A 25,633-nucleotide genomic window follows, 5' to 3' on the forward strand; every position below is an offset into this window, starting at 1 on the left:
AACCCAGTAAAAATCAGGAATGTCAAGTCTGCTTTTAGGGAACAATGAACTGCTTGAAACTATTGAGTGCTATAATTTTTTCAAGTGACATTTTACCACACATGTGTAATTTAATTACATTCCAAATGAATTCCAATTCAGGAGTACAATTGCTTTAATCAGTGAACAACTTCCTGTCATATCACTGAAGTTTTAAAAATCTTTTTTTTTCTGATGTTTAAACTTTCCGGCAACACCTGAACGGAGCCAGTGGAATTCTTGAATATTAGTATGGTAATTTGACCCAGATTTTATGTCTTTTATTATTATTATTATTATTATTATTATTTTGATAGCAGACAGAAAAAGCTTTATGCATGTGAAAAGATTTCCTTGGTGATCACTGAACAGGTTGCCAAGATGCCTGGATGGGACATAAATGCAATGACAGGCCGACTTATCAGGGAATCCCCCTCCCTTTGGGGAAAAGACAGCATGTTTTCTTCATTGTAATAGGATCACTGTTATGATATTTTCAAGATTATGAAACACACTAGACAGCAACATAAAGAATCTATAAAGAATAAAGGACAGGTAAGTAGCCACTAATCGGCTATTAAGAAATAAAATTTTAGCAATTTAATTGGGGATTTCCTCCTCTCCCAAATGTAACTACCACTCCAATTTTTCTATTTATCATTTTTTGGCACACACGTATCTATTCATAATAGTATCTTGCCTGTTTTTTTTAAACACCAAATTGAAGCAACATCATACTTTGCCTATCCATCTACAATGTTTCACTCATGGCAAAAGCCATTTCCTTAGGTCCATTCTCCCAAACACGTGCCCACTTAAAGCCCGAGGTGGCTACGGGAAGCCAAGCGGTCTGTGTTTGAGGGATACTGCTGGTGTGGAGAGAGCGTGGATACAGGGACTGAATGAGTCCATCCACGGAACTGCAAAGCATAGGATCTGGACAGTTTCCCTTTTCTGGAATTTCAGTTCTGAAATTCTAAATTTGGACTTGATTTTCCACACTGTTAGAAAGACATCTTTAAGGAAGGACGCTAAAACATATTCCTCTACCACTCAGCTTGATTTACAACCTTCAAACCTGCAGAAGCGAAGAGTGCCAGCGTCACATATAAGGCTGGTCGGCCCTTTCCTTACATCCCACACTCCGTCCAAGTCGTTCCAAGACAGGACAAAAATGTTGCTCTCCTCCTACGTTCGTCTTCCCTGCGTGAATTCTCACCCGTGCTCTCTCACTGAAGGTCTTAACTTGGTTAAGTTCGACGCCAAATTGGAATGCAGACGCCAACCAGAAGCCAAGAACCGAAGCTCCAGACGCCGGGGCCCTCCTACTGGGACGCGCGTCCCCACACATCCCACCCACTCCGTCCGGCCCAAGGCCCCGCGGCATCCTGGGACTTGTAGTCTTCGGACGGGCAGTTTCCTTTACCTAGTCTCCTCCCTCAAGCGTCCCACGCTGCTTGTCGCCCCTGGGGCGTCGTGACGTTCAGTTCCGCCCGTCGTCCCTAACCCCTCCTTCTGTCTTTCCCTCAGGAGAAGCTCAAATCCCGGACTTGGGAAGACCTTTTACGACATTGGGTTTCAGAGTCTGTCTGGGCGCCAGGTCCACTTTTCGGCAAAGTGACGTGGACGTCAACAGCAATGGCGGAAGGAGAAGAAGTCCTGCCACTGTCACCGCCAAGTGGCTACGGCTGGTGAGTGAAAGCCTGGGCTGGTGCCCTGTGACCCCTTACTGTCCCCCCTCACCGTGCTGCGGGTCTCTGAGACACCGGCTGGCTCCGGCATTTAAAGGGAGAAGCCGTCGAGCCGTCGTCGGCCGGGTCCGCGGTGGCCTGCCCCGCCCCCTCTGCCTGTAGGATCCGGGCAGTGCGGTGCTGCCCAGGGGCAAGGGGCAGGGGCAGGACTGGAAGGCAGTGGGTGTCGTCCAGGTCCGGGCCTCACCCCCCGCACACCACTCTCCAAACTCTGCTGGACATGGCGGTTCTCGGGCTGGGTTGGCAGGAGCCTGGCTGGGGGAGTTGCAGCAGTCTAAGAAGGAAGTTTCTTGGATGGGAACCTCAGGCATGAGAGTCCTCTTGGAGGAAGAGATTTTGAAATGAACAGCACGACCTTTGCTTGAAGGTTCAGAGTTGACAAGACACACCCAGAATGGATCCTTTCCATGTAACTGAGTGTTGGTGGTGGGCTTTTTTTCCCCCTTTATTATTTTAAAATCCCATTTCACATTTTAAGTTCGCCCCCTCTCACATGAGCCATCTTTTCCCATCACTCCTCACAGTTCGATACTAAGCATTGCCCGCCATGTGGGACTTTGTTCTTGCGTATGCACCTGTTTTATTTTTGAAGTGGTGACCATCTTGGGAAGATTCTTATTTTGAAAAAATTGATCTTCACAGTACACTGTTAAGGATGATAATGTCGTATGTTTTTGAGGAGTATGCTTTCCAGGCTTGTCTAGTTCTTACCAGTGATGTAAGCATGTTCGTTTGGGCTTGCTTGTCCACTGTATCCTTATATAGCTCACTGGCTGTCTGCTCACCGGAAAATAGTACAAGACACAGATAGTCTTTGACTATCATTTGAGGGGGAGAATGGACATCATTGAAGGATAGTTTAGCGACTGAGAAATTCCACTTTTTCATTAGCTGACATTAAATATTACCTTCGTGCATGTACTCTCCAAAGCGTAGGAGCAAAACTCATAATGACCTAGATGAGTTTTTTTTTCTCTTGGCCATTATTGGAGCCGGGAACCTGTCAGCATACACAGTGTTGTAAGGTAAAATCAATGTTATTCTGCGGAAGTGTGACTGCAAATGTTAGGGAATGGTGGGGCGAAAACCTGTTTTAGTTGGAGTCATTGGGGAGGCATCATGAAAGCAGAGGTGTTTAAGAAAACAGTGTGATTTAGACCTGTGCTGTCCAGAAGATGGAAGGCATACCTGTAATTATTTTTCCTGTAGCCACATTAAAGATTAAATAGAGACTGGTAAGATGAATCTTAATGATCTCCTTTATTTAATTTATCCAGCTCAATATTTTGACTTTTATTCTTATTGGGAAGTTAGATATACAGAGAGAAGGAGAGACAAAGAGGAAGATCTTCCCTCTGCTGATTCACTCCCCAAGTGGCCACTGTGGCCAGAGCTGAGTCAATCTAATCCAGGGACCCAGAGCCTCTTCCGGGTGTCCCACGTGGGTGCAGGGTCCCAAGACTTTGGGCTGTCCTCCACTGCTTTTCCAGACTACAAGCAGGGAGCTGGATGGGAAGTGGAGCTGCCGGGATTAGAACTGGCACCCATATAGCATCCTGGCTGTGCAAGGACTTTAGCCACTAATTGTTTTAAAGACAGCAAGATAATTTTGACTTTTTTTTTTTTGTAACAAGTCTTCAAAATCAAATGCACATTATGTATTTACCTTACATCTCTATGTGGTCTAGCCATATTTCAGACATTCAGTATCTACTATCAGCAAATCAAAAAAGGGAAAGATCTCTGCATGAAGTAATAGCACAAGCAAGAAAACCACTGATTTGCTTGGAGAATAACTAGGATTAACAAACAGAAAGATGCAGAAAAGTCTGCAAAAACAGTTTAAAAAACTTTTCAACGAAGTTATAGGGACTGATTGGGTCGATGGACTGTGCCAGGCCCTGTACTTCCTAATCGAACTGCCGGACTCAGAACCCCAACCATGAAAAGACAGAAGACAGAACAAGTCAATCAACCACCTCAGCTATATGTTGGCAGTGAAAAACTGGGCAAACGGAGACTCTATGATGGACTATGTCAATCAGTGGATTCTTCAATGACCTTATTGTGCTTGGAGTGGCGAGATTGGCAGATTTGGTGAACTATCGAAACCACTTGAGCAAGTATCTCAGAGCATGCCCCACATCTGGGACCTGGGGTGGGTGGGAGACTGGGTTGGGCTTCTCCCTCAATATCCCCCTCTACCTCAGAAACATGAAGGAAATAATATGGAAATAATAGTCTTACCCACTTTCCTGTAGCCCTTGAACCTTTTTACCCTAATTAGCTATGTAAAGATTGTCAAAAATATAATAAAATAAATTAAAAAATAAAGGTAAAAAAATGGTGATGTAGACATTGCAAAACCTTAGAAAGCAACCTAGGCATTTATAACATGTTACTATTTTGAGTGAGTTAAGTGTAGGGCTCTAATTGAGGGCTCTGCAGGGGAATGTTTCTAGAATTAAGGTGTTTTGGGGGAGTTCTTGAGTAAAGCTGATTTTGAGCAAGGGGCGTGGAGTGAATGGTTGTGCTTTTGTTTCCTCTTAGGATTTCTTTGTCCTTGATCTAGCATCACATTTTATTGTGTCTTATTTTTATTAGTGGAGGTATTCTGTTATATTCTGCTATGAGTGCATTCTTCATTTCCTAGAAGTGAGTTTTAACAGAGGCAAGAAAGACCTTTGGAGTTGTGAGTCACAGGTTCAGTCAAGCCTCTTCTCTGGGAGTGTTTGGTGAGTAGTAGTCACAGAATGGGAACCTGTTACTGTTTTAAACTGAGATTAGGTGTTTGAAGTTGCTGCCATTATATGTTTATGTATGGCCTTTTTTTTTTGGCTAAGCAATGAAACTGATGGAGCTCCCATCTGCTGCTTCATTCCCCAAATGCCTGCAATGGCTGAGGTTCAGCCAGGCCAAAAACAGGAGCCAGGAGCTCAGGTTAGGTCTCCCACATGGGTAGCAGAGACCTCCCAGTATCTGCATTAGCAGACACCTAGAATTGAAGCCCAAACCAGGATCCAAACCCAGACATTCCTGTATGCAGTGCAGGCATCCCAACCAGCAGCTTACCTGCTAGGCCAGATGTGTGCCCCTTTACATTCTTTGTAAATATTTATATATTATTACTTACTGAAAGGCAGTGTTAACAGAGAGAGGGAGAAAGAGACAGATATCTTCCATCTGCTGCTTCACTCTTCAAATGACCCTGTTGGAGCTGGGCCATTGTGCAGCCAGACACTTCTTCTAAGTCTCCCATGTGGATCCAGGGGGTCTAAGGACTGGGACTGTGCTCTGCTGCTTTCCCAGGCACATTATTAGCAGGGAGCTGGGTTGAAAGTAGAGCAGCCAGGACCAGAAATGGCACTCTGCGGGGTCTCCCCCACAGTGCAGAAATGGCACTCTGTGGGGTCTCCCCCACAGATTCCTCTAGTACCCCATTGCTGAAGGGGGTGAGCCTGCTGCCCGCCATCCAGCCTCCCAGCGCGTGAGAGAGAAACAGGGGTTCTGTGTAAGCAGTTCCAATTTATTTGGGGAGTACAAATTCATATATGGGGCAACGAATAGCCTCAGGCCAGGAATTCCAGGAGGGGAGAACTAGTAACCAATTACCAGGAGCAGGACTGCTGAAGCCACCTCCCATAGGCCAGGGGCAGGTGAGCAAAATGACCCTGGCCAATCAGGGCCTTTCTTTGAAATGACTTGCCCCCTGCCCTGGTTCACGCCCAGGCTCTGTCCTTGACGGCCATCTTGCTCGCCAGGTGTAACCCAGTGACATTGACTGTTAGTCACCGTCTTGTTGACTTAGTGACCTCTTTGCCCCTGAGCCCCACAGCACTCTAACATGGATCACCAGCATGTCACGGGTGGCAGCCTAACCCATTGCACTGCAATGCCGGTATCTTCCCTGCTGCTTAAAATGGTTTAGAAGAGGTGATCTTAAAAATACTGAGTCTGTGGCTTCACTTTCATGTTTTTACTGTTTTTCATTTAGATTATAGATTGTTGTTTTCTCACATTTCAATATGCATTGGAAGTACCTGGAGAACTTGTTGGAATATTGAGTCTGATTCAGTAGATTTAAATGGGATCTGAGATTCTGTATTTCTGACTTAGCAGTTCTGCTGTTTCATAGGCCATGCTTTAGTTAGTGAGGTGCTAGATGATATATATGTCAGAGTTAGTAGGTCAAATGAATTTATATTTTTATATATCACATTGCACACAATGTATTTATATGAATATATGTGTGTATGTATGTACATGTAAAGTATGTATATCTATATGTATATGTATGTATGATGCCACTGAAAGTATCGGTTATTTAATTACATGACCTAATGCTGTTTACATAGTGAACTTCTCAAGAGTAGTGGCTGACAGCAGGTGGCTCAGTAAATGTTTATTGAATGAATACATGAGTGAGTGAATACAGATTTTTGTATCAACTTGTATGTAGTATACAAGGCTACCATTTCCTATACATTTCCTGACTCTAGTGTTTTTGTGAACTCAAGGCTGTCACAGTGCTCATGTTTTATGAAAAGTCAGAGTGATCAGAAACTTTCCTTGCTCCCTTGCCTTTTACAACTTCAGCCGTATAAGCTCAAAGGATGTAGTGGAAACATTTCAAAAATATTTTTAATGGACTTGAAGTATTTTAAAACAAATTCAATTTTTGAAAATCTGGATATGTAAGATCAAACAGTGATAAATTTATTCTTCTTAGTGTTCAAGAAACTAGCCTTGACTTTAAATATTTGTTCTCATTTTCTGAGGCTTTCTTCCTGAAATAATTCCCAAGAATACAAAGTCATGATTTAAAAATCTTTTAGCATACCTTTTGCTTATACAACTATTGGTATTACGAGCTTGTCATTCACTTTCAGTCTGTGGTTCTCACTTATTGTTAAAATCTTAAATTATTGCTAAACTTTCCTTAAAATTATAAAACTATCAGTTCCACAGAAAGATTCTGTTGTATTAGTTTGAGATGTGGATAGAAATTCCTTACAGAATAATAGATTCTTTTTCAAAATTTCATACATTCTGTAAATACTTCCCACTTGCTAAGAACTAAAGTATGAAGAAGGGTTTAAAATGTCAGCGAAGGATGTGCTGATTGCAATTTCAGAAATGATGCACTTAACCAAGAAATACATTCAGTATGAAAGAGAAAGAAATCTTTTAAGAAAAATGTTGACAACTGTGTGACTGGATTACCTTAGGGAAAAGAAAGAAGAGAAAATGAACTTTATTTGTGGAATTAAGGGATACTAAGTGACAGTTCTTTGGTTGCATAAACTATAACTAGAAGACAGATAAATATGGAAAATAAATTATTTTAGTTACTGTTTACATGAAAATCTTTTTTTATAATTGTAATTCAGGTTTCACAGTTTTTAGAAGCAAGCCTTAAATAGCAATTTATGTCTAGAATTTTTGCTTGTTTTATATTCACAAGTTAGAGTTAATAGTTTATTTTTCCGTGTTAAATAATGTATCTGAGGGGCAGGCATTTGGTCCGGTGGTTAAAATGCCAGCGAGATGGCTGGAATTGACTCCAGACAGTCCCTTACCTGCAGCATTATGCCTGTGTAGACTGTGGGAGGAAACAGGTGATGTCTCTCACTCATAGGGGAGACTTGGATTGAATCCTTAACGACAGCCCCAAGGCCTGCTGTCTACTGCCCTGCACCTCTCAACTAAGTAAAACTTAAAAATGTTCAAAATATTTCACTTTAACTCATTTTCCTATGCGTGCAGTCGCTGCATAGGTGCAGGTGTATTCCCTGTTTAATTCGAGTTAGGTATATCAGGTAATTGTGAGTTCCTGGGTAGATGAGCTGCACATGACAGCCATGAGTAGGGTTCTTTGGAAAAGGATTGATAAAACGCACTTGAGAAACCGTTTCTGCTGTTTACTGCTGAAATGCGGATTCTACCCGAGACAAACGAAAGGCAGTGCTCTCATATTAATCAGAAAGCAAAATAAAGTATAGCAAAGTATTCATAGTTCAGAAAGCATTCACTGAATACTGGTAACATTCAAGCTGTTATTATACGATTTTAGAGAAATTTGCAACACTTTTCATGAACCTTTTGCAGACCCCTTGTGTATCTCACATGTACTGCATCGGAGACAGATGTCAGCTGTTGAGCGTATGTGCATATTGGTTATCGGAGACATCTTTAGGGCTGTATAGATACATGAGAGCTCTGTACCACATTGTCTCTTTTATATACATATGCAAGAAGGAGCAAATTTTGATATGGTGGGACATAATTGACTGTGTTATGTGTTATACCTTTGTGTTTTCTGGGTACTGTGTTCTCATATCCTTGCTCTTCCCTCCCCTCACTAAAAAATAAATCGTGTAATCAGATCAGCATAGAGAGAGAGAATCGTGTAATCAGATTAGCATAGAGAGAGAGAGAGACTTGTGTAATCAGATTAGTATATATATATAGAGATCTTCCATGTGCTGGTTCATTACCCAAATGGCCACAAGGGCCCTAGCTGAGCCACCCAAGGCTGGAAGCCAGGAGCTTCCGGGTTTCCCCTATGGGTGCACAGGCCCAAACACTTGAACCGTCAGCTGCTGCTTTCCTAGGCATGTAAGTAGGCAGCTGAATCCGAAATTGAGCAGCAACGACTAGATTCAGTGCCCACATGGGTTGCCAGCACCACAAGGGTCAGCTTTGGTGTTGAACTAGGCCAAAGGCAGAAGCTGTGTACTCCTTCTGAGCCTCTTAGGTGTGTGGCAGGAACCCATGCATTTGGGCCCCGCCTGCTGCCTCCAAGGCAGGAGGACTCTGGATTGGAAGCAGGACTTTTATTCCAGGTATTGTGATGTGAGGTGCGGGTTTCCTAGACAGTTTTTTTTTAAATAAATTTTATTTTTAATTTTGAACTGTCTGGCACAATTCTGTGTAGGCTGGGATTCGCCCCAAAACTCCCACCCCTGTCAGATTTTTCCCATTTTGTTACAATAGTGTAGTCCTTCATAAGGAATCATAATTCTATCAGTCTCTTATCTAAGTGTACCCTGACATTGTTGGTACAGACAACGTCAGACAGTCCAGCATCCCTTTGTCTACACATGTCCAACAGTTTCATTGGGATTCCATCTTTCGCCAGTGGTTTAACTGCCGTGTTACAATGCTTGCCCCCCTATTGTGGATTTAATAAATATGTTTATATAATAATATTAGGTAATAGTGTATTTTAACAAAGAAGTCATTGTATTGGCTTTATGTGTTGATATCATGTATTAAAATAGAATTAGTTTATTTGGGTTTTTAATAGCATTCATGACATGTGAGTAGTAACTTTAACAGCTCAGTCATTTTTTACTTTTTTCACAGTGGTATTGGAGACATGAGAAATTTCCTTTTTAAGGAGTTTCTGTCCTTAGTTTTGAGTTATAAAAGTGGTGTGTAGAAGAATGTGTCTAATATAGGCACGTAACTGAACACCAGAAATTCCTGAACCTTGTTTTGTAAATTCTGTTTAGATTTAGTCAATAAAGTGAATGTCAGTGAAATCTTGTTCTGCGAACTAAATCTTCATTGAGGTCTGAGGACCTTGCTTATAAAAATAAATCCTATGTGTATGTCTTGGAAAATACTGTTGCCCAGGTGTTTCAGTGTTATCGCTTCATGTTCAATAGTGATGATTTTTAAAAAAGGTTTATTTTATTTTTATTGGAAAGTCAGATATACTGAGAGGAGGAAAGACAGAAAAATCTTCTGTCTGTTGACTCACTCCCTAAGCAGCTGCATGGTTGGAGCTGAGCCAATTTGAAGCCAGGAGCCTGGAGCCTCTTCTAGGTCTCACGCAGGTGCAGCAGGGTCCCAAGGCTTTGGGCCGTCCATGACTGCTTTCCCAGGCCATAAGCAGGGAGCTGGGTGGGAAGCAGGACTGCCGATGCCCATATGGGATCCTGGCGTGTGTAAGCGAGGACTTTAGCTACTAGGCTACTGCACCAGGCCCAAAAATGATGATATGAAGAAAAAGAACATTGGTGGTACTTTAATGTTATACGTTAGATAAAGGGAGAGTTTGTATTATTTGTAATGTTTCCCCACTCCCTCTCTCTCTAGTTACTGGTATTTTCATCCAATTCTTTATCTTAGGCAAAAGACACTTTATTTTTAGTTTCCAGACGAACTGCTTTGGAGATAAAACAAAACCCAAATGCAGTCATTTGTTGTGATTGGAAAGCCACCTCACGGAACAAAGCTGATTGAACACTTTGAGAAAGCGTTGGAGAAAGGAGAATTTAGAGCATTCTCTGATGTTAACTACTCATTAATAAATTTTCTTCAGTTTTTTAAAAATTATCTGTATTATTTTTCCACGTTACGGTTTTAAGTATAGGGATTCCCTTGTTTCCTTCCCACTCTTCCCTCTCACCGTTTCCCCTGTATCACTAAAGTGGTACAGTCCTTCAGCAAGAGCTGCAGGTCACGTTCTGCTCCTCAGGTGCGTCATGGCATCGAGGACTTAGACAAAGGCAGAAAGTCTAGCATCATATTGTCAAGGTATTTCTAACTTTCAGTGGGAAGTAGAGATGCATACGTCAGTGTATCAGCGGTGTGCTAGTCTCGATTGTGTAGTTCATCTATCAGAATATATGTATATACTTGTAACCTATATGTGTGTGTGTTTTGTATTTTGCGTGAATGTTATCTTATGTCAGAAAGAACACACGATATTTGTCCGTTGCAGATTGGCTTGTTTCATTGATCATAATGTATTGTATTACACATATCGTTAAACTTTTTTTTAGCTGTTCTTTTTATTTTGGCAACCCCTGAGCTTTTTCTTTGCAGAGGAAAGGGTGCCGTTAATTTCATTGCTGCAGTTTAATTTGCATAGACTCTGGGATCAAATATAAATCTATGAAGATTTAAAGCTTCTCAGTTTGTACAGTGCTGAAATTATATAGCTGTAATTATTGGCTTGTAAAGTCAAGAGAACTAGATTTAGCACTTTGTATACTTGGCACAAGATCCTTATTAATGTACAAAATCTGTAAGGATTGTATTATTTATTAGGGAATTTCCCTACGCTGCTGAAGCTATCATACAGCTTGAATGATTTTTAGTGTTTTGGATTCCATTCTTTTCTATGTAATGAATTTACTGCGTTTCCACTGCTTTCAAATGTCATATAGAATATTTAGGAAGTAATTAGGGGATTTCTGTATGTTACTTGTTTGTTACAACTTGCTAATAATTGCAAGATAAGTTCAGACAAAGCTTTGCTGCTGACGTCTTAATGTCTGGAGCGTGAAGAAATACCCAGAAATGTGGTGCCACAAATTAAGTCATGAAACCACAACTTGACACATGCAGATTGCGAATGGTTACTCACTGTCAGTGCAGTTTGCTAGTGCTTACAACTTGTTAGCTGGTCATTTTAAAACTTCAAAGTAATTCTTAGCAATCCTGACCTAAACCATCATGGTTTAATTTGTACCATAGTAGTTTACATTCTAAACAAGTCTGAATGAGCTACACTGCAGAAATGCAGCTCCTACCCCTGTTCAGCAGGATTTATGTAACAGGTCTTTGGCAAGAACCTAGAATAGCCATATGGCAGAATTGGTTTTCTAGCTACTGCTGATCTTCAGTGCCTCACACAGTGGCTACAATGTAATAGTCTATCAGAATGTATTTATTGAAAGTTTAAATGAAAGACTTTACATTAGGGAAGAAAAGAAGTCAGAGCATAGATTAGAAGAATAGAGAAAATTTAAAGGAGAGAGTTTTAAGATGAGAGTTGCAGTTATGTAAGAGGGTGAGGATTGAGCGAGATTACAGCAGTCTGCCCAGAGCTGTTTTAGAGTAACGGGAGTTTGGGCTGAAAGGATGAAGAAAGTAGAGATGAGTCGAGACAGTTGTTGATAGAGTTGAGCTGTGGAACAAAGAAGGTAACTTTTTGAAGGAAAAATAAGTATGTCATGTATAGGACCTTTCAAATAAATATATGTAGAAATATTGGAGATGAGGATGGTTTTATTATTTTTATTATTTTTATTGCAAAGTCAGATATATATATATAGAGAGAGAGAGTGAGAGAGAGACAGACAGACAGAGAGAGAGGAGGAGAGTCAGAGAAGAATATCCTCCATCCGATGGTTCACTCCCCAAGTGATCTCAATGGCTGGAGCTGTGCCGATCTGAAGCCAGGAACAAGGAGCTCCTCCAGGTCTCCCTCGCGGGTGCAGGGTTCCAAGGCTTTGGGCTGTCTTCAACTGCTCTCCCAGGCCACAAGCAGGGAGCTGGATGGGAAGTGGGGCAGCCAGGATTAGAACTGGCACCCATATGGGATCCTGGCAAATTCAAGGCGAGGACTTTAGCTGCTAGGCCACCGTACGAGGCCCTCTATATGGTTTTTAAAGCTAGAAATGACTTGGAATGAAAATTTCTGAGTCCAGTTTTTTCACTTTACTATCTTATATGACTAAATTGTCTAAGGTTTCATGGAAGATTTTGGGCTTTTGTTGATTTCTTGTAATGTAGCTATGGTTAGTAATAAAAGCATTCATGGCTGCTGTTTGCCACAAACAGAGAACTGGAAGGGAAGTGGAGTAGCTGGGACACGAACCGGCACCCATATAGGATCCCAGCGGTTGCAAGGCAAGGATTTTAGCCACTAGGCTATAGCACTGGGACCAACTATTTTTCATTGTGTAGTAGTATGAAACATTCAACATGGTTGTACAAACAATCCCCATAACTCGTTCTGTTTTATAAAATGGAAACATGTTCATTAAACAACTTACCTGTGTCTTCTTCCTCAGCCCATGGTAATCTCTATTCCACTTCTGAATTTGACTACCCTAGGTAACTAAATGGTGTAATTGTATTAGAGTTCTTATGAGTGTTTTATTTACAGAGTATAAGGTCCTCTACATCATCCATGTTGGAATTCTCCCTCTCCATTTTAAGGCTTCACGAAACCCTTTTGTGTGTGTATACCCCGTTTTGTTTACACATACTTCCATTTTGAATGTTGTGAATAATGCTACTGGAAACATGAGTGGGTAGATACTTAGCCTAGCTCCGGCTTTCAGCTTTTTCCAGTATGTGTTCAGAAGTGGAATTGCTGGATCATATGATAATTCTATTTTTAGTGTTTTCAGGAACTTCCATACTGTCTTCCATTGTGGCTACATTATTTCATACTCCTCCCAACAGTGCACACGGGTTCTAGTATCTAGTGTCTTCAACACTTGTGATTTTCTGTTTTTTTTTTTTTTTTTAATAGCAATTGCTCTTTCTTTTTTCTTTATTAATTTTCATTTATTTGAAGGCAGGGAGTTAGCCATACAAGCAGATAGAGATCCCTAGCGTCCTTGTTTGCTCCCCATATGCCTTCAGTACTCAAAGGCTGAGCCATGCCACAGCCAGAAGCCTAGAACTCAGTCTGTGTACTCATGTGGGTGGCAGGACCAAGTACTCTGAGTCACCATCAGCTGTCCCATTGAATACTCATCAGCAGGAAGCCGGATCCTAGGCAAAGGAGCCAGGTTTCCAACCCAGGTACTCTGTTGTGCGATGCAGGCATCCCAGGCAGTGTCTCAATTCCTGTTGCAAAGGCCTGCCCCCTGGTAATAGCCGTTCTGAGTGAGGTTTATTGTTGTTTTTTCATTTTTTAATTGTATTTTTAAATTTTTATTGGAAAGGCAGAGTGACACATACAGAGAGGAGAGGCAGACAGAAACCTGCTGTCAACTGGCTCACTCTTGGAGTACCTGCAGTTAGTTACCAGGACTGAACTGGGTCAAAGCTGTGAGCCCAGGTCTCCCACGTAAAGAGTAGGGGCTCAGTTGGGGCCATCACCTTCTGCTTCTCAGAGTATGTATCAATAGGAAGCTGGATCAGAAACAGAGCAGGAACTCAATCCTGAGTGCCCTGACATGGTGTGTTTGTCCCCAAGTGATATCTTCACTCTTGTACCAATGACTGCCCCAGGTATGAGATTTTTAATCTCCAGACCTGCTTAGCAAGAATATATAATATACCTATATGAATTATACATACTTATGGCCAGTTAACCTATTAAGATTTATGTTAAAGATGAAGAGGTGATCATAATCACCACAAAGTTAAAGTAAAATCTGATGAATATTTTAAATTTATTTATTTGAAAGGCAGAATTACAGAGAGGGTGGGAAGAGAGAGGGCCTCCATCCTCTGATTCATTCCCCCAGTGGCTGTAATGATCAGGACTGGGCTGAAATCAGGAACCAGGAGCTTCCTAACTGTCCCCAACGTGGATCCAGGGAACCAAGTGCTTGGGCTATCCTCTGCTGCTTTCTCAAGAACATTAGCACAGCTGGAAGTGAGGCAGCTAGATCCCAAGGCAGTACCCATATGAGATATCAGTGCTGCAGGAAGCTGCTTAGTCTATTTTCTGTAGCTTTGACCCCTCAGTGAAATTCTTTACAGTAAAACTTGTATTGATACTTGCTACAGCATAGAAAACCTTGAGAATGTCATGCTAAGTCAATGAAAGCAGATGTAGAGACCACATATTGTAATGATTCCATTTATGTGAAAAACTCAGGGAATTGTTTGGAGACAAAGTAAACAGTGGCTGCCAGAAACTAGGAGAGGATGGAGAGAAGTGATGATGAGCTACTAATGAAGATGGGATTTCCTAAGCACAAAGACATGTTTTAAAAAAAGGAAGAGAAAGATGAAATAAGTCTTGTTTTTTCGTAATTACTGCAGATAGACTGTGTACATAATAAGCTTTGAAAAATTTATAGGGAAAAGAATTTTTAGAATATGATTGGGAGGAGAATAATATGCAAAATCAGAATACTCATTTTCTTTTCCTAGTGAGATATTTTGTAACTTTTTTAGTTTAGGGGACACAACATGTATAATTTAAATGTTTGTAAAAATCATAGTTTTTAATACTGTTCAGTACATGGTTTACTTAGAAAATAATTACAATGTTTCCAATTGAATCGATTCATCATGTAAGTAAAAAGGCATCTTATGTTTGGTAAGTGCCTGAAAATTCATGTTTTAACTCCTTAACATTGTGCAAATGGTTCATTGTGCAATGGAAAGTACTTAGCTTTTGATTGAGGAAGAGACATAAAATTCAGTTGCTAGCTTGAATGTAATTGTTAAACTAATTCTGTATGAATTCAGTTGCATTGTTTGTCTAACATTGCTTGTCTAACCCTAATTTTAAAGCAACTTATGTTACAATGCATAGATTAGACAGTGTTACCATAAAACATCAGATGTGGGGAAAAGCTATTATGTTTTATTCAAGTTTTAAAAATGATATTGAGAAATAATATAGTGAGAATCATTGACAATAGCTTATCTGATCAACATATTCTGTAGTTTCAAAGTCATAAAACCAGAAAGAGGTAGATTTCTCCTTTATAACTCAAAGTTTTAAATTTGCTCTTCCCTGAAGTTTCTGGGCAAGAGAGACAGTTACATATTCTTCATGCTTATTCTAACAAAGTCTGTACTTACCTATTTTAAGACCATAACTGAAGGTCTACAATGTTTGTCCCAACTCTTAACTTGTAAGGTCAGTATGAAGCTGCCCATAAAAAGAAGAGTCTGAAGAAAATCATACCCCACCAGACATCCGTTTTATTTTTGTGTGTTGTAATTGTATGTATTGCTTGTTCAGAAGTAGAATTCTGTTTGAGAACTAGCTGCTATGGAGTTGTGATCTCTGCTTGATCCTTCTGTGAAATTTTTTTTAAGTTTTTAGCTCTTTACTGCTTTAAAAGTGCATAGTTTACTTACGTTGGCATACATGTAACTGAAGCTTTGAACACTTTGCTCAGAAGGTAGGGTTATTTTTAATTATTTAGATTTGTGAGAAGTATCTACCAAAGCGTACCAGTTTCTGATCTCCGAAGACGCTCTCTCTGACTGTACTGCTGGAGACCATGTTTGTGATTCCCTGGGGACAATATCAAACAATAGTGCAGAGCAGCTGTATCAACAGCAGTGTGCTTGTGCCTCACTGTGATTTTAAAAAGAGCTTTGAGGATTAGACATTTTGCCCCCAAATACTAACTTTGTTGTTTGTAATAGCAAGGGATTTGGCAAAGTTACTGCAAAAATAAAATAAGCATTGTTCATTAAAAATAGGAAAACTATAGTTCATTTATTTGGTCACAGAATTTCATCTCATTAAATGATATTTTAAGTCCCTCATTTCATTTACACATTTTATTCTTTAAGTTTTTGTTATTTTGTTGTCAACAATGCATTGAATTTTCTTCAATAAGCCAATCCATTAAGGACAAATATCATATTTTCTCTGATATAAGGCAACCTTCATGCAAAATACAAGATCAATAGGTATATAGGTAAACGTGTATATGCATATATTTTCTTTTTTTTTATTCATTAATTACATTGTATTATGTGACACAGTTTCATAGGTACTGGGATTCTCCCCACCCCTCCCCAAACCCTCCCACCATGGTGGATTACTCTACCTTATTGATATGCATATATTTTCATAGATGAACTTAATAATGGAGACTAGCATACCAGGAAATGAAGATATGTTGTAGTATTCATCTTGGCTCCCAAATAAAAGGAGGACTCCTAATGAAATTGTTAAATCTATCTTGATAATAGGATGCTGGACTTTCTGCCATTGTATATACCTGCAGTGTCAGGATACACTTAAATAGAACAGTGGACTTATGACTGTCTTGAAGGATTATACTATTTATACTATTGTAATAATATAGGAGAAATCAGTGGAGGGAGGGGATCTGGGGGAGGAGAAGGGGGAAATCCCTGAGCCTAAGGAACTGTATCATAAAATAAATAAACTAAAACAATTTTTAAAAATCTTCCTGATTTGTGATTACAAACTGTTTTTTTTTCAAATTCTGACAAATTGTCTTGTATATTTTGGCTAGAATTATTAAGTAAACACGAGCCTTTATCAACCAGAAGTCAGAAGCAGATTTGAAATATCTTCCACTTCTAACATTTTGGTAACCATATGGCAGAAGAATGAGGTTCCTTCTATATTAATTATCTTCTTTTTCATGTGGGTTTGCAACAGTTTGTGATGAAACCTTTTTAATTTGTTGAGTACTTTTGTATTGTGTTCCCAAGTGATTACATTTTCGTTGGCTTCCTTTTTTTGAGGAGGAAACACTATGAAATGTATTCTTTAAATTAATATTAGAATCCTGTCATTATGGGAGGCTTAAATTGCCATATGGAGAGAATGAGCAGTGAAAGTTATTGTGTTTTTCAAAATCACGAAAATGATGCAAAATCCTGGTTTTCTGGTCTCAGTATGGTGATGTGCATTTTTTGGTCATTTCATGAGTTTGTTTGGAAATTGCCTGGCTAAATTAGGAACTTTTAAAAGATATGTACAAACTTTGTTTTGTTGTACATGAGAATTGTATACTATGAAACCTCTGCTTTTGAAAATTCCTAAGCAGTCAATCAATTTAATTGATTATTTGCTAGGTTGAACAATTTATGTCTTTGAAAGTTTTAAAAATTATTTTAACCATATGCAAATGAAAAAAATTATCTCATACTCCTTAAACATAGGAGGCTGAACATTGCCTACTTAATTATCTACTTGGTGATGTAGTGTTATATTTTGGCTATATGTACCAGTGGAGCCTTTCATGCTAATTGAGAGAATCAAGATGGCGGAATAGGGTAAGGACACATTTAAACGGACGGAAAAACATTTAATCAGGATGAAGCCGAGAGGCCACATTCCAGAAAATGGGAGAGGACAGAACAAGAGCAAAGGGGTACCTGGAGACTGACAGACACAGGAAAGCAGCAGACACAGTGGTGTGGTGGTACAGTACTGATACCTCAGTGTCATTCAGTGAATGGTGATCTGAACTCCACTGGCAGTTGGAACTTCACCAGCAACAAGGTGGAAAGGGTTGTTTAACAGGAGCTCAGGAGGTAAACCCAGACAAAGAACTGCTCGTCCTGCTGGTTTGTTTGATTTGATCAGAAGCAGAGACAAAGTGGCACATCCCAGACAAACAGTGCGAGAAAAGGGTGGATTTCACAGGCCAAATCCACCCCCAGAGCGGAATTAGGCCACATTTTGTTTAAGGAGGCAAGAGCTATGGACAGTACTGTGCATGCACTGAGCTGGGAGTGAACTCATTTCAGGCTCAGCAAACTGCAACAATGTGGCATCCTACAGGTTCCACCCAAGACAGGTCTGAGTAGCCCTTAGACCTGATGGCCAGCAGATCAAGAACTCTAGTAGTGGCACATCAGGTGCCATTTCTTACAGTGTCGCAAAGAATTTAAGACTGCAGGGACAGCAGTGAGCTAAACGTGCACTGAGCTTGGCAAGAACTCACTTCTAGCTCAGTGCATTGCACTGGTCCCACAGGAAAATAATACTGACTCTGGCATCATATGGGTCAAAATAGGTCCGTGTGGCCCTCAGTCCTAACAGCCAACAGGTTTCAGCAAGATCAGCACCACCAACAACCTAGCTGTATAGAACACCTGGTATCTCCCTAATCCCGGGACCTGCTCCAACTGGAAGTGGGACAAAGGTTGTATAGACAATGGTGCAACATCAGCATGGTATCACAGGAGGGGGAGACTGGTAAGCCAGGAGCTGGGGTAACAGACACCATGGTGGAAATCTAACATAAGAACCCAGACCTGGAACTCACTGAAGAGAGTGGCACAAGTGACTGCAAACAAAGAGCGGTGTACCAATTACAATAAGTAAAATCAAACTGTAGGCCTGTGGGTAACAGAGCTTAGAAACCTGCCCCAGGGAGAAGAATCTGATAATCAGAAGTACAATGACCAAGAGCAAAAGAAGAGACAAAGAACAGTGAATAGTATTGATGACTCCCCTGGAAAGGAGCAAAACCCTTTGCCAACCTCAGAGTTCACCTAGGAAGACATTGAGAAAATGGGGGATACAGAATTCAAAAAACTCATTAGAAAACTTCTTCTCAACAACAAGAACATAAAGCAGGCAGAAGGAATTCAAGGAATATATCACACTGGAAATGAATCAAATGAAAGCTGATACATTAGAATCAGAATGATTAGAAATGAAGAATACAGTGGAACAAATTAAAAATATAGTGGAAAGTCTCCAAAATAGAATGAAGGAAGCAGAAGAAAGAACCACAAAATTAGAAGATATTTCCTGTCACCAGGGGAAACAAAAAGCTGGAAGCAGAGGTGGATCAAGCTAAAAAAAAGTTTTCAAGAATTGAAAGACACTATTAAAATGCCAAATATAAGAGTTATGGGAGTCGCAGAAGGTGCAGAGAGAGAAGCCATGTTTCAAAATGTATTCAATGAAATAATAAGAGAAAATTTCTCTAGTCTAGAGAAAGAATGGGAAACAACATCCAGGAGGGGTACAGGACTCCCAACTGGGTTGACCAAAAGCGTTCATCTCCACGACACATTATAATCAAGCTCTCTTCAATTGAACATATGAAAAAGATCCTTAAATGTACATGTGAGAAAAAATCAACTGACATATAAAGGAATACCAATTAAACTCTCACAGGAAACTCTACAGGCCAGAAGAGAATGGAGTGACATATTCCAGATTCTAAAAGAAAAAATTGTTGGCCCAGGATAACGTATCCAGCAAAGCTTTCTTTTGTCTTTGAGAATGAAATAAAATTCTCCCATGGTAAAGAAAAGTTAAAAGAATATGCCTCTTCCAAATCTGCCCTACAAGTGATACTTAAAGATGTCCTCTTGACAGAGAAAAGTAATAGCATCCACCAAAACCAAAGGCAAATGGGAAGAACATCCTAGTAAAATAATAACAGAAGACTAAATCAATGAACAACCCAATGCTAAAATGGCAGGACCAAATTACCACCTAATCATATTAACCCTGAAAGTAAATGGCTTAAACTCATCAACCAAACATCATAGAGTAGTAGACTGGATTCAGAAAACAAAGTCCATCTAGTTATTGCCTACAGGAGACTTATCTCACCAACAAAGATCAGTGGCAATTATACCATGGATTTTTATTTTTTTTTAGTTTCATCTCTTCAAAACTCTTCCTTTCTCATTAAATTCTTCACTGAGTCATAGATCATAAAGTAGCATCATTTTCTTCAAGAAGATTCTTGATTTTCTTGTTCATTTCTTCAGTGACACATTAGTCACTCAGTAGCATGTTATTTAACTTCATGGCATTGTTAGTTTCTTTTTCTTCCTGTTGTTGATTTTGTATTGTGGCTTTTCATTTAAGGGGATGTATAGTAACTGTGTATGGAGACTGTCCTATCTAGATGTGAAGATACAATGCAGTATGTGTCTCTACTTCCAGACTAAAGATGGACTCCCAATGAAACTGTTTACTATATCTTGACAAAAGAAAGTTGTACTGTCTGCCATTGTCGATGCCCGCAATGATGGACATATGACTGTGTATGAATAGCCATATTATAGTAATGATATAGGGGAACTCAGGGAGCAGGGACAGAATTGGGGAGGGGATAAGGGAAATCCCAGGGCTTATGGGACTGTATTATAAAGTGATGATAATAATAATAAATAAAAAGTAAAAATTTTAATAAATAAATAAATAAATAAAACCCAGCCAAGAACAATCCAAATGTTTGGTAGCCTACACGGAGTGTGTAAGACTGGGAAGAAGCCTTGGGCCCTGGCGTAAGAACAATCCTGGCCATTACAACCCTTTGGGGAATGAAACAGCAGTTGGGAGAGATTTCTCTTTCTCTTTCCCTCTCCCATATAACTCTGCCTGTTTAGTAAATACATATCTTCTAAGATGTACACATATAAAAATGTTAATTGAACACTTGCCACAAGCTAGGCAGTGCTCTAGGCCGATTATTGATACACTTAAGTGCTAAGACAGCATCAGGCTACATGGATTTGAATTTTTGGCTAAATAGTATGGCTTCTGCTTCTGGCCAGTAGTTGGCAGAGTAAGGTGAACAGCATATTTTAGGATCAGACTGTTAAAATTTAAATCCTGGCTCTTCTACTTATTAGACATTGTTAAACATGTTAAAGAATGTTACTTTTAAAAAATACTATAAAATCCTGTATTCTCTTGCCTCATATATGTACAGAACCCTCCTGTGCCTTAGTTTTTTTTTCATCTTTGTTGTTAGCCATGTAATGTACCTAACAGGGTTGGTGAGAGAATGAAAAACAACACCTGTGAAATGCTTGGAATAGTATTTGGCACACAGTGCTATATGAAGTTACTATTACCATGCATGCTGTAATTGCCATTGCTTCACAATATTGCCCTTCTTATCTCATCCTCTCCTTTTCAATTTCTCTAATTTAATCAAACATCAGCAAACTTGTTGGTGCAAACTAGGACTAGCTCAATTATATGAAACCTCTGGGATTTCCCCTGCAATAAAACAGAATCTATGAATGCCTTGCCTACCTCAGCCTTGTGCGTTTGACAGCCATGAATCTTTTTTTTTTAAGTCATAGCCCTAATAGGCCATGCATACATTTGGATCTTGGCTGAGAAGATAGATGTATGAAGTAAAAAGTTCATCTTAACCAACAAGAGGACTTTTTCTTTTTAAGGGAAAAGGATCTTGAAGAAGCTCTGGAAGCAGGAGGTTGTGATCTTGAAACTTTGAGAAATATAATTCAGGGGAGACCACTGCCTGCTGACTTGAGGGCCAGAGTGTGGAAGGTAACTGAAAACTCAGATGAGTAAAATGAAATTCCCTAAAAGTCATGTTTAAGTTATTTTGAGCTGTCTGAATTACAGAAGATTTTATTATTAAATGAGTATGCTACATGTAGGAAGTTTATTGATACAACAGGTTGCTAAAATGTGTGCGGCTGTGGTGTTGGGGTATTTAATCACAATGGTTTAGATTTGGGAAAGTAATTATTTTTGGTAGAAATTATTTTGATGAGAATTGTTTAATGAGACAAGAAAATAAAACCAGTGAGTAACAGGATATGCAGTTGCATATTTGGAGTGATTTCAGCTATGCTTTTATTTTAAAAAAAAGTATGTATCTGGGTTTTGCTGTCATAAACTATTTGCTTGTCTTATTTTCCTCATTTCAACTCTTCTCCAATGTATGTGTTAACGTTAATTTGGAAGTAAGATTTATCATAATTTTTTAAAGATATATATACTTACGAAAAGATACATATCAACATAAAGTAGTGTGCTTATTTTTTAAAGTAAATCACTAATTCGACCTAGCATGGTAGCCTAATGGCTAAAGTCCTCGCCTTGCACAACTCAGGATCCCACATGAGCACCAGTTTGTGTCCCAGCAATCCCACTTCCCATTCAGCTCCCTGCTTGTGGCCTGGGAAAGCAGTGGAGGATGGCCCAAAGCCTTTTGACGCTGCACCCGCATAGGAGATGTGGAAGAAGCTCCTGGCTCCTGGCTTCAGATCAGCTTAGCTCTGGCCATTGCGGCAGCTTAAGGAGTCAATCAGTGGATGGAAGATTTTTCTCTTTGTCTCTCCTCCTCTCTATATATCTGACTTTCCAATAAAAGTAAAATAAATCTTTTACATGCATAAAAATATATATATATATATATGCACACACATATATAAGATGATTAGTTTACTTCCCATACATGTTTTCACACATAATTTCTTTATATCTGAATTCTAGAAACCACCCTTTCATTAAATCTATGTTGCTTAAGCTTCTTTCCATCTTTTCATCAATGTAGCATTTGAGCATATTAAAAAAAAACTTTCAAATTTTCTCAGTTCATTGTTCTTTTGTATACCAACTTTTTTAGAAAAAAATTCTCAGCTCCTACCGTTGCAGCCACTTGGGGAGTGAACAAGCAGATGGAAGATCTTTTTCTTTGTATCTATGTCTCTGCTTCTTTCTGTAGATCTGCCTTTCCAATACAATTAATAAATTGATAAATCTTGAAAAATTATAAAGAAGGGCAGCTGACAGGGTACACAGCACGTTAAGCTGCTGATTTTGATGCTGATAACCCCAGCTTGGACTGCTCATTGTGAGCTGGTCCCTCTACTTCTGATCTGGTTTCCTGCTTGTATGCATAGGAAGGCAGTGGACAATAGCCCAGACATTCAGTCCCTACCCCCTATGCAGGAAATCAGGATGGAATTCTTTGGCTCTTGGCTTCAACTTCAGATCCACCTGTTGCAGCCATTTCAGGAACAAACCAGCAGTTGCAATATCTGTCTCTTCCCTCATTGTTTTGCTCTTGCACTTCAAATAAATAAGCTAATAAATATTTTAAAAATTGTTATACAGGAGACTGAAGTTGTGGCATGGCCAGTATAGCCACTGCCTGTAATACCTGCATCCCTTATGGGTGCTGGTTCAAGTCCTGGCTGTTCTACTTCCAATCCAGCTCTCTAATACCATGTCTGAGAAAGCATCAGAGGATGACCTAAGAGATTGGACCCCCACCACTCACATGGGAGACCTGGATGGAGCTCCTGACTTCAGACTGGCCCAGCTGTGGCCATTGTGGTCATCTGGGAGGAGGACCAGCAGATGAAAGAGCTTTTTCTTTCATCTCTCTCTCTCTCTTTAGGTAACTCTGCTTTTCAAATGACATTTTTTAAAAGATTTATTTTGTTTGGGGTTTTTTTTTTGTTTTTGTTTTTGTTTTGTTTTGTTTTGTTTTGTTTTGTTTTGTTTTGTTTTGTTTTGTTTTGTTTTTGGAAAGTCAGATTTACAGAGAAAAAGATCTTTCATCTACTGGTTCACTCCCCAAGTGGCTGCAACAGCCAGAGCTGAGCTGATCCAAAAAGCCAGGAATGAAGAGCCTCTTCCAGGTCCTCCACGTGGATGCAGGGTCCCAAGGCTTTGGGCCGTCCTTGACTGCTTTCCTAGGCCATAAGCAGGGAGCTCAAAGGGAAGTGGAGCAGCCAAGACATGAACCAGCACCCATATGGGATCCTGGTGCATGCAAGGCGAGGATTTAGCCACTAGGCTATCACACCAAGCCCCTTCTGTATAAATTTTAATGATACATGTGCATTTAATTTTTAATGCTATATTCTAGAGATATTAGAATACCTAATCCTATTGTCCTTTAGTCTACTTCCCCCAGCTTCCTGCTAATGTGTGTCCTGGGAAGCAGCAGGTTATGGATTAGGTAACTGGGTACCTGCCACTTTTGTGGCCAGCTTAGCTGGAGTTCCTGGTTACTGGCCTTGTTCTGTCTCAGCCCAACCATCACTGGGTTTGGGCAGTGAACTAGCAGATGACAGATCTGTCTCTTTCTCGCAAATAAAAAAAAACTTTGTTGTTTTTACTTTAAACAAAAAGTAAGGTGATTGCTTGGAATAATTACATATATAAATATAGATCTCGGGCCCGGCGGCGTGGCCTAGCGGCTAAAGTCCTCGCCTTGAACGCACCGGGATCCCATATGGGCGCCGGTTCTAATCCCGACAGCTCCACTTCCCATCCAGCTCCCTGCTTGTGGCCTGGGAAAGCAGTTGAGGGCGGCCCAAAGCTTTGGGACCCTGCACCCGTGTGGGAGACCTGGAAGAGGTTCCAGGTTCCCGGCTTCGGATTGGCGTGCACCGGCCCGTTGCGGCTCACTTGGGGAGTGAATCATCGGATGGAAGATCTTCCTCTCTGTCTCTCCTCCTCTCTGTATATCCAGCTTTCCAATAATAATAAATCTTTAAAATATATATATATATATATATATATCATGTAATTCTTTTTTAAAGATTTATTTATTATTATTAGAAAGCCATATTTACAGAGATAAGGAAAAGACAGAGAGATCTTCGATCTGCTGGCTCACTCCCCAAATGGCCTCAATGGCCAGAGTTGAGCTGATCTGAAGCAAGGAGACAGGAAGCCTCTTCCAGGTCCATGTGGTACAGGGTCCCAAGGCTTTTCACCATCCTCTGCTGTCCTCCCTGGGCATAAACAGGGAGCTGGGTGGGAAGTGGAGCAGCCAGGACATGAACCACTACCCATATGGGATCATGGTGCTTTCAGAGGGAAGATTAGCTGATTGAGCCATTGCCATGGGCCCTATTTTATATAATTCTGAAGTTTATTTGTTTTAAAGGCAATGTTACACAGGAAAGGAAGGGAAGAAGGGCTATAAAGAGAATCTTCCATCTGCTAGTTCGCACCCCAGGTGGCTGCAATGGTTGAGGCTAGGCCAGACCAAAGCCAGGAACCAGAACTCCATTCAGGTCTCTCATATAGGGGTCAGGGACCAAGTATTTGGGTCATCTTTTGCTACCCTCCCCGGCAAACCAGCAGGGAGCTGAATTGGAAGCAAAGCTGCCTAGACTAGTTGCTGGTGTTGCAGGAAGCGGCTTAAACCACTGAGCCCCATGGTCTGCCTGATGTGTTCTTAAGAAAAAAAAAATGTGCTTGAAAGGGAGAGATAAAGCCAGAGGTCTGTCATCCACTGATTGATTCACTCCCCATATGCCCACAATTGTTTGAATCTGGGTCTACCATATGGATGGTAGGGGACCCAAGTACCCATCACCTGCTGTCATCCAAGGTAGAATCACAAACAAAACTGTGTGTTGGACCCACACACTCTAGTGATAAATGTGAGATCCAAGTAACAACCTCTGTACCAACTGTCCATCCCCTTTGTTGGTTTATTTTGATGGGACTAACTGCACATCGTTTGGTACTTTGTAATCTTTCTTGTTAATCCTAAATTCAGGTCTGTGATTATTATAGCCTATTTCCTAAGAAGGAGAGAAGGAGAAAGAGCATATGAACCAAGTTGCTTTAAAAAAAAAAATGTTTCTATTGGTTAATCAATACCATGTCAATCAATGCCATAATGTTGTAAATGGTTGGAAACATTATGTTGGGACTT

General features: G+C 40.2%; 1 protein-coding gene across 2 annotated transcripts in view; it reads left to right on the forward strand.

Annotated features, from left to right (window-relative positions):
- The first annotated feature begins 1,517 nt into the window (after positions 1–1,517).
- The window catches only part of TBC1D23 (TBC1 domain family member 23), a 61,423-nt gene continuing 37,307 nt past the window's right edge, over positions 1,518–25,633 (forward strand). For both annotated transcript variants that reach the window (XM_058661794.1, XM_058661795.1), the window contains exons 1-2: positions 1,518–1,709; positions 21,375–21,486. In XM_058661794.1, coding sequence (XP_058517777.1) covers positions 1,657–1,709; positions 21,375–21,486 — 165 coding nt within the window. In that variant the 5' untranslated portion in view covers positions 1,518–1,656. The remainder of the gene's footprint in view (positions 1,710–21,374; positions 21,487–25,633) is intronic.

The sequence above is a fragment of the Ochotona princeps genome, chromosome 3 (assembly GCF_030435755.1).
Source record: "Ochotona princeps isolate mOchPri1 chromosome 3, mOchPri1.hap1, whole genome shotgun sequence".
NCBI classification, from domain to species: Eukaryota; Metazoa; Chordata; class Mammalia; order Lagomorpha; family Ochotonidae; genus Ochotona; species Ochotona princeps.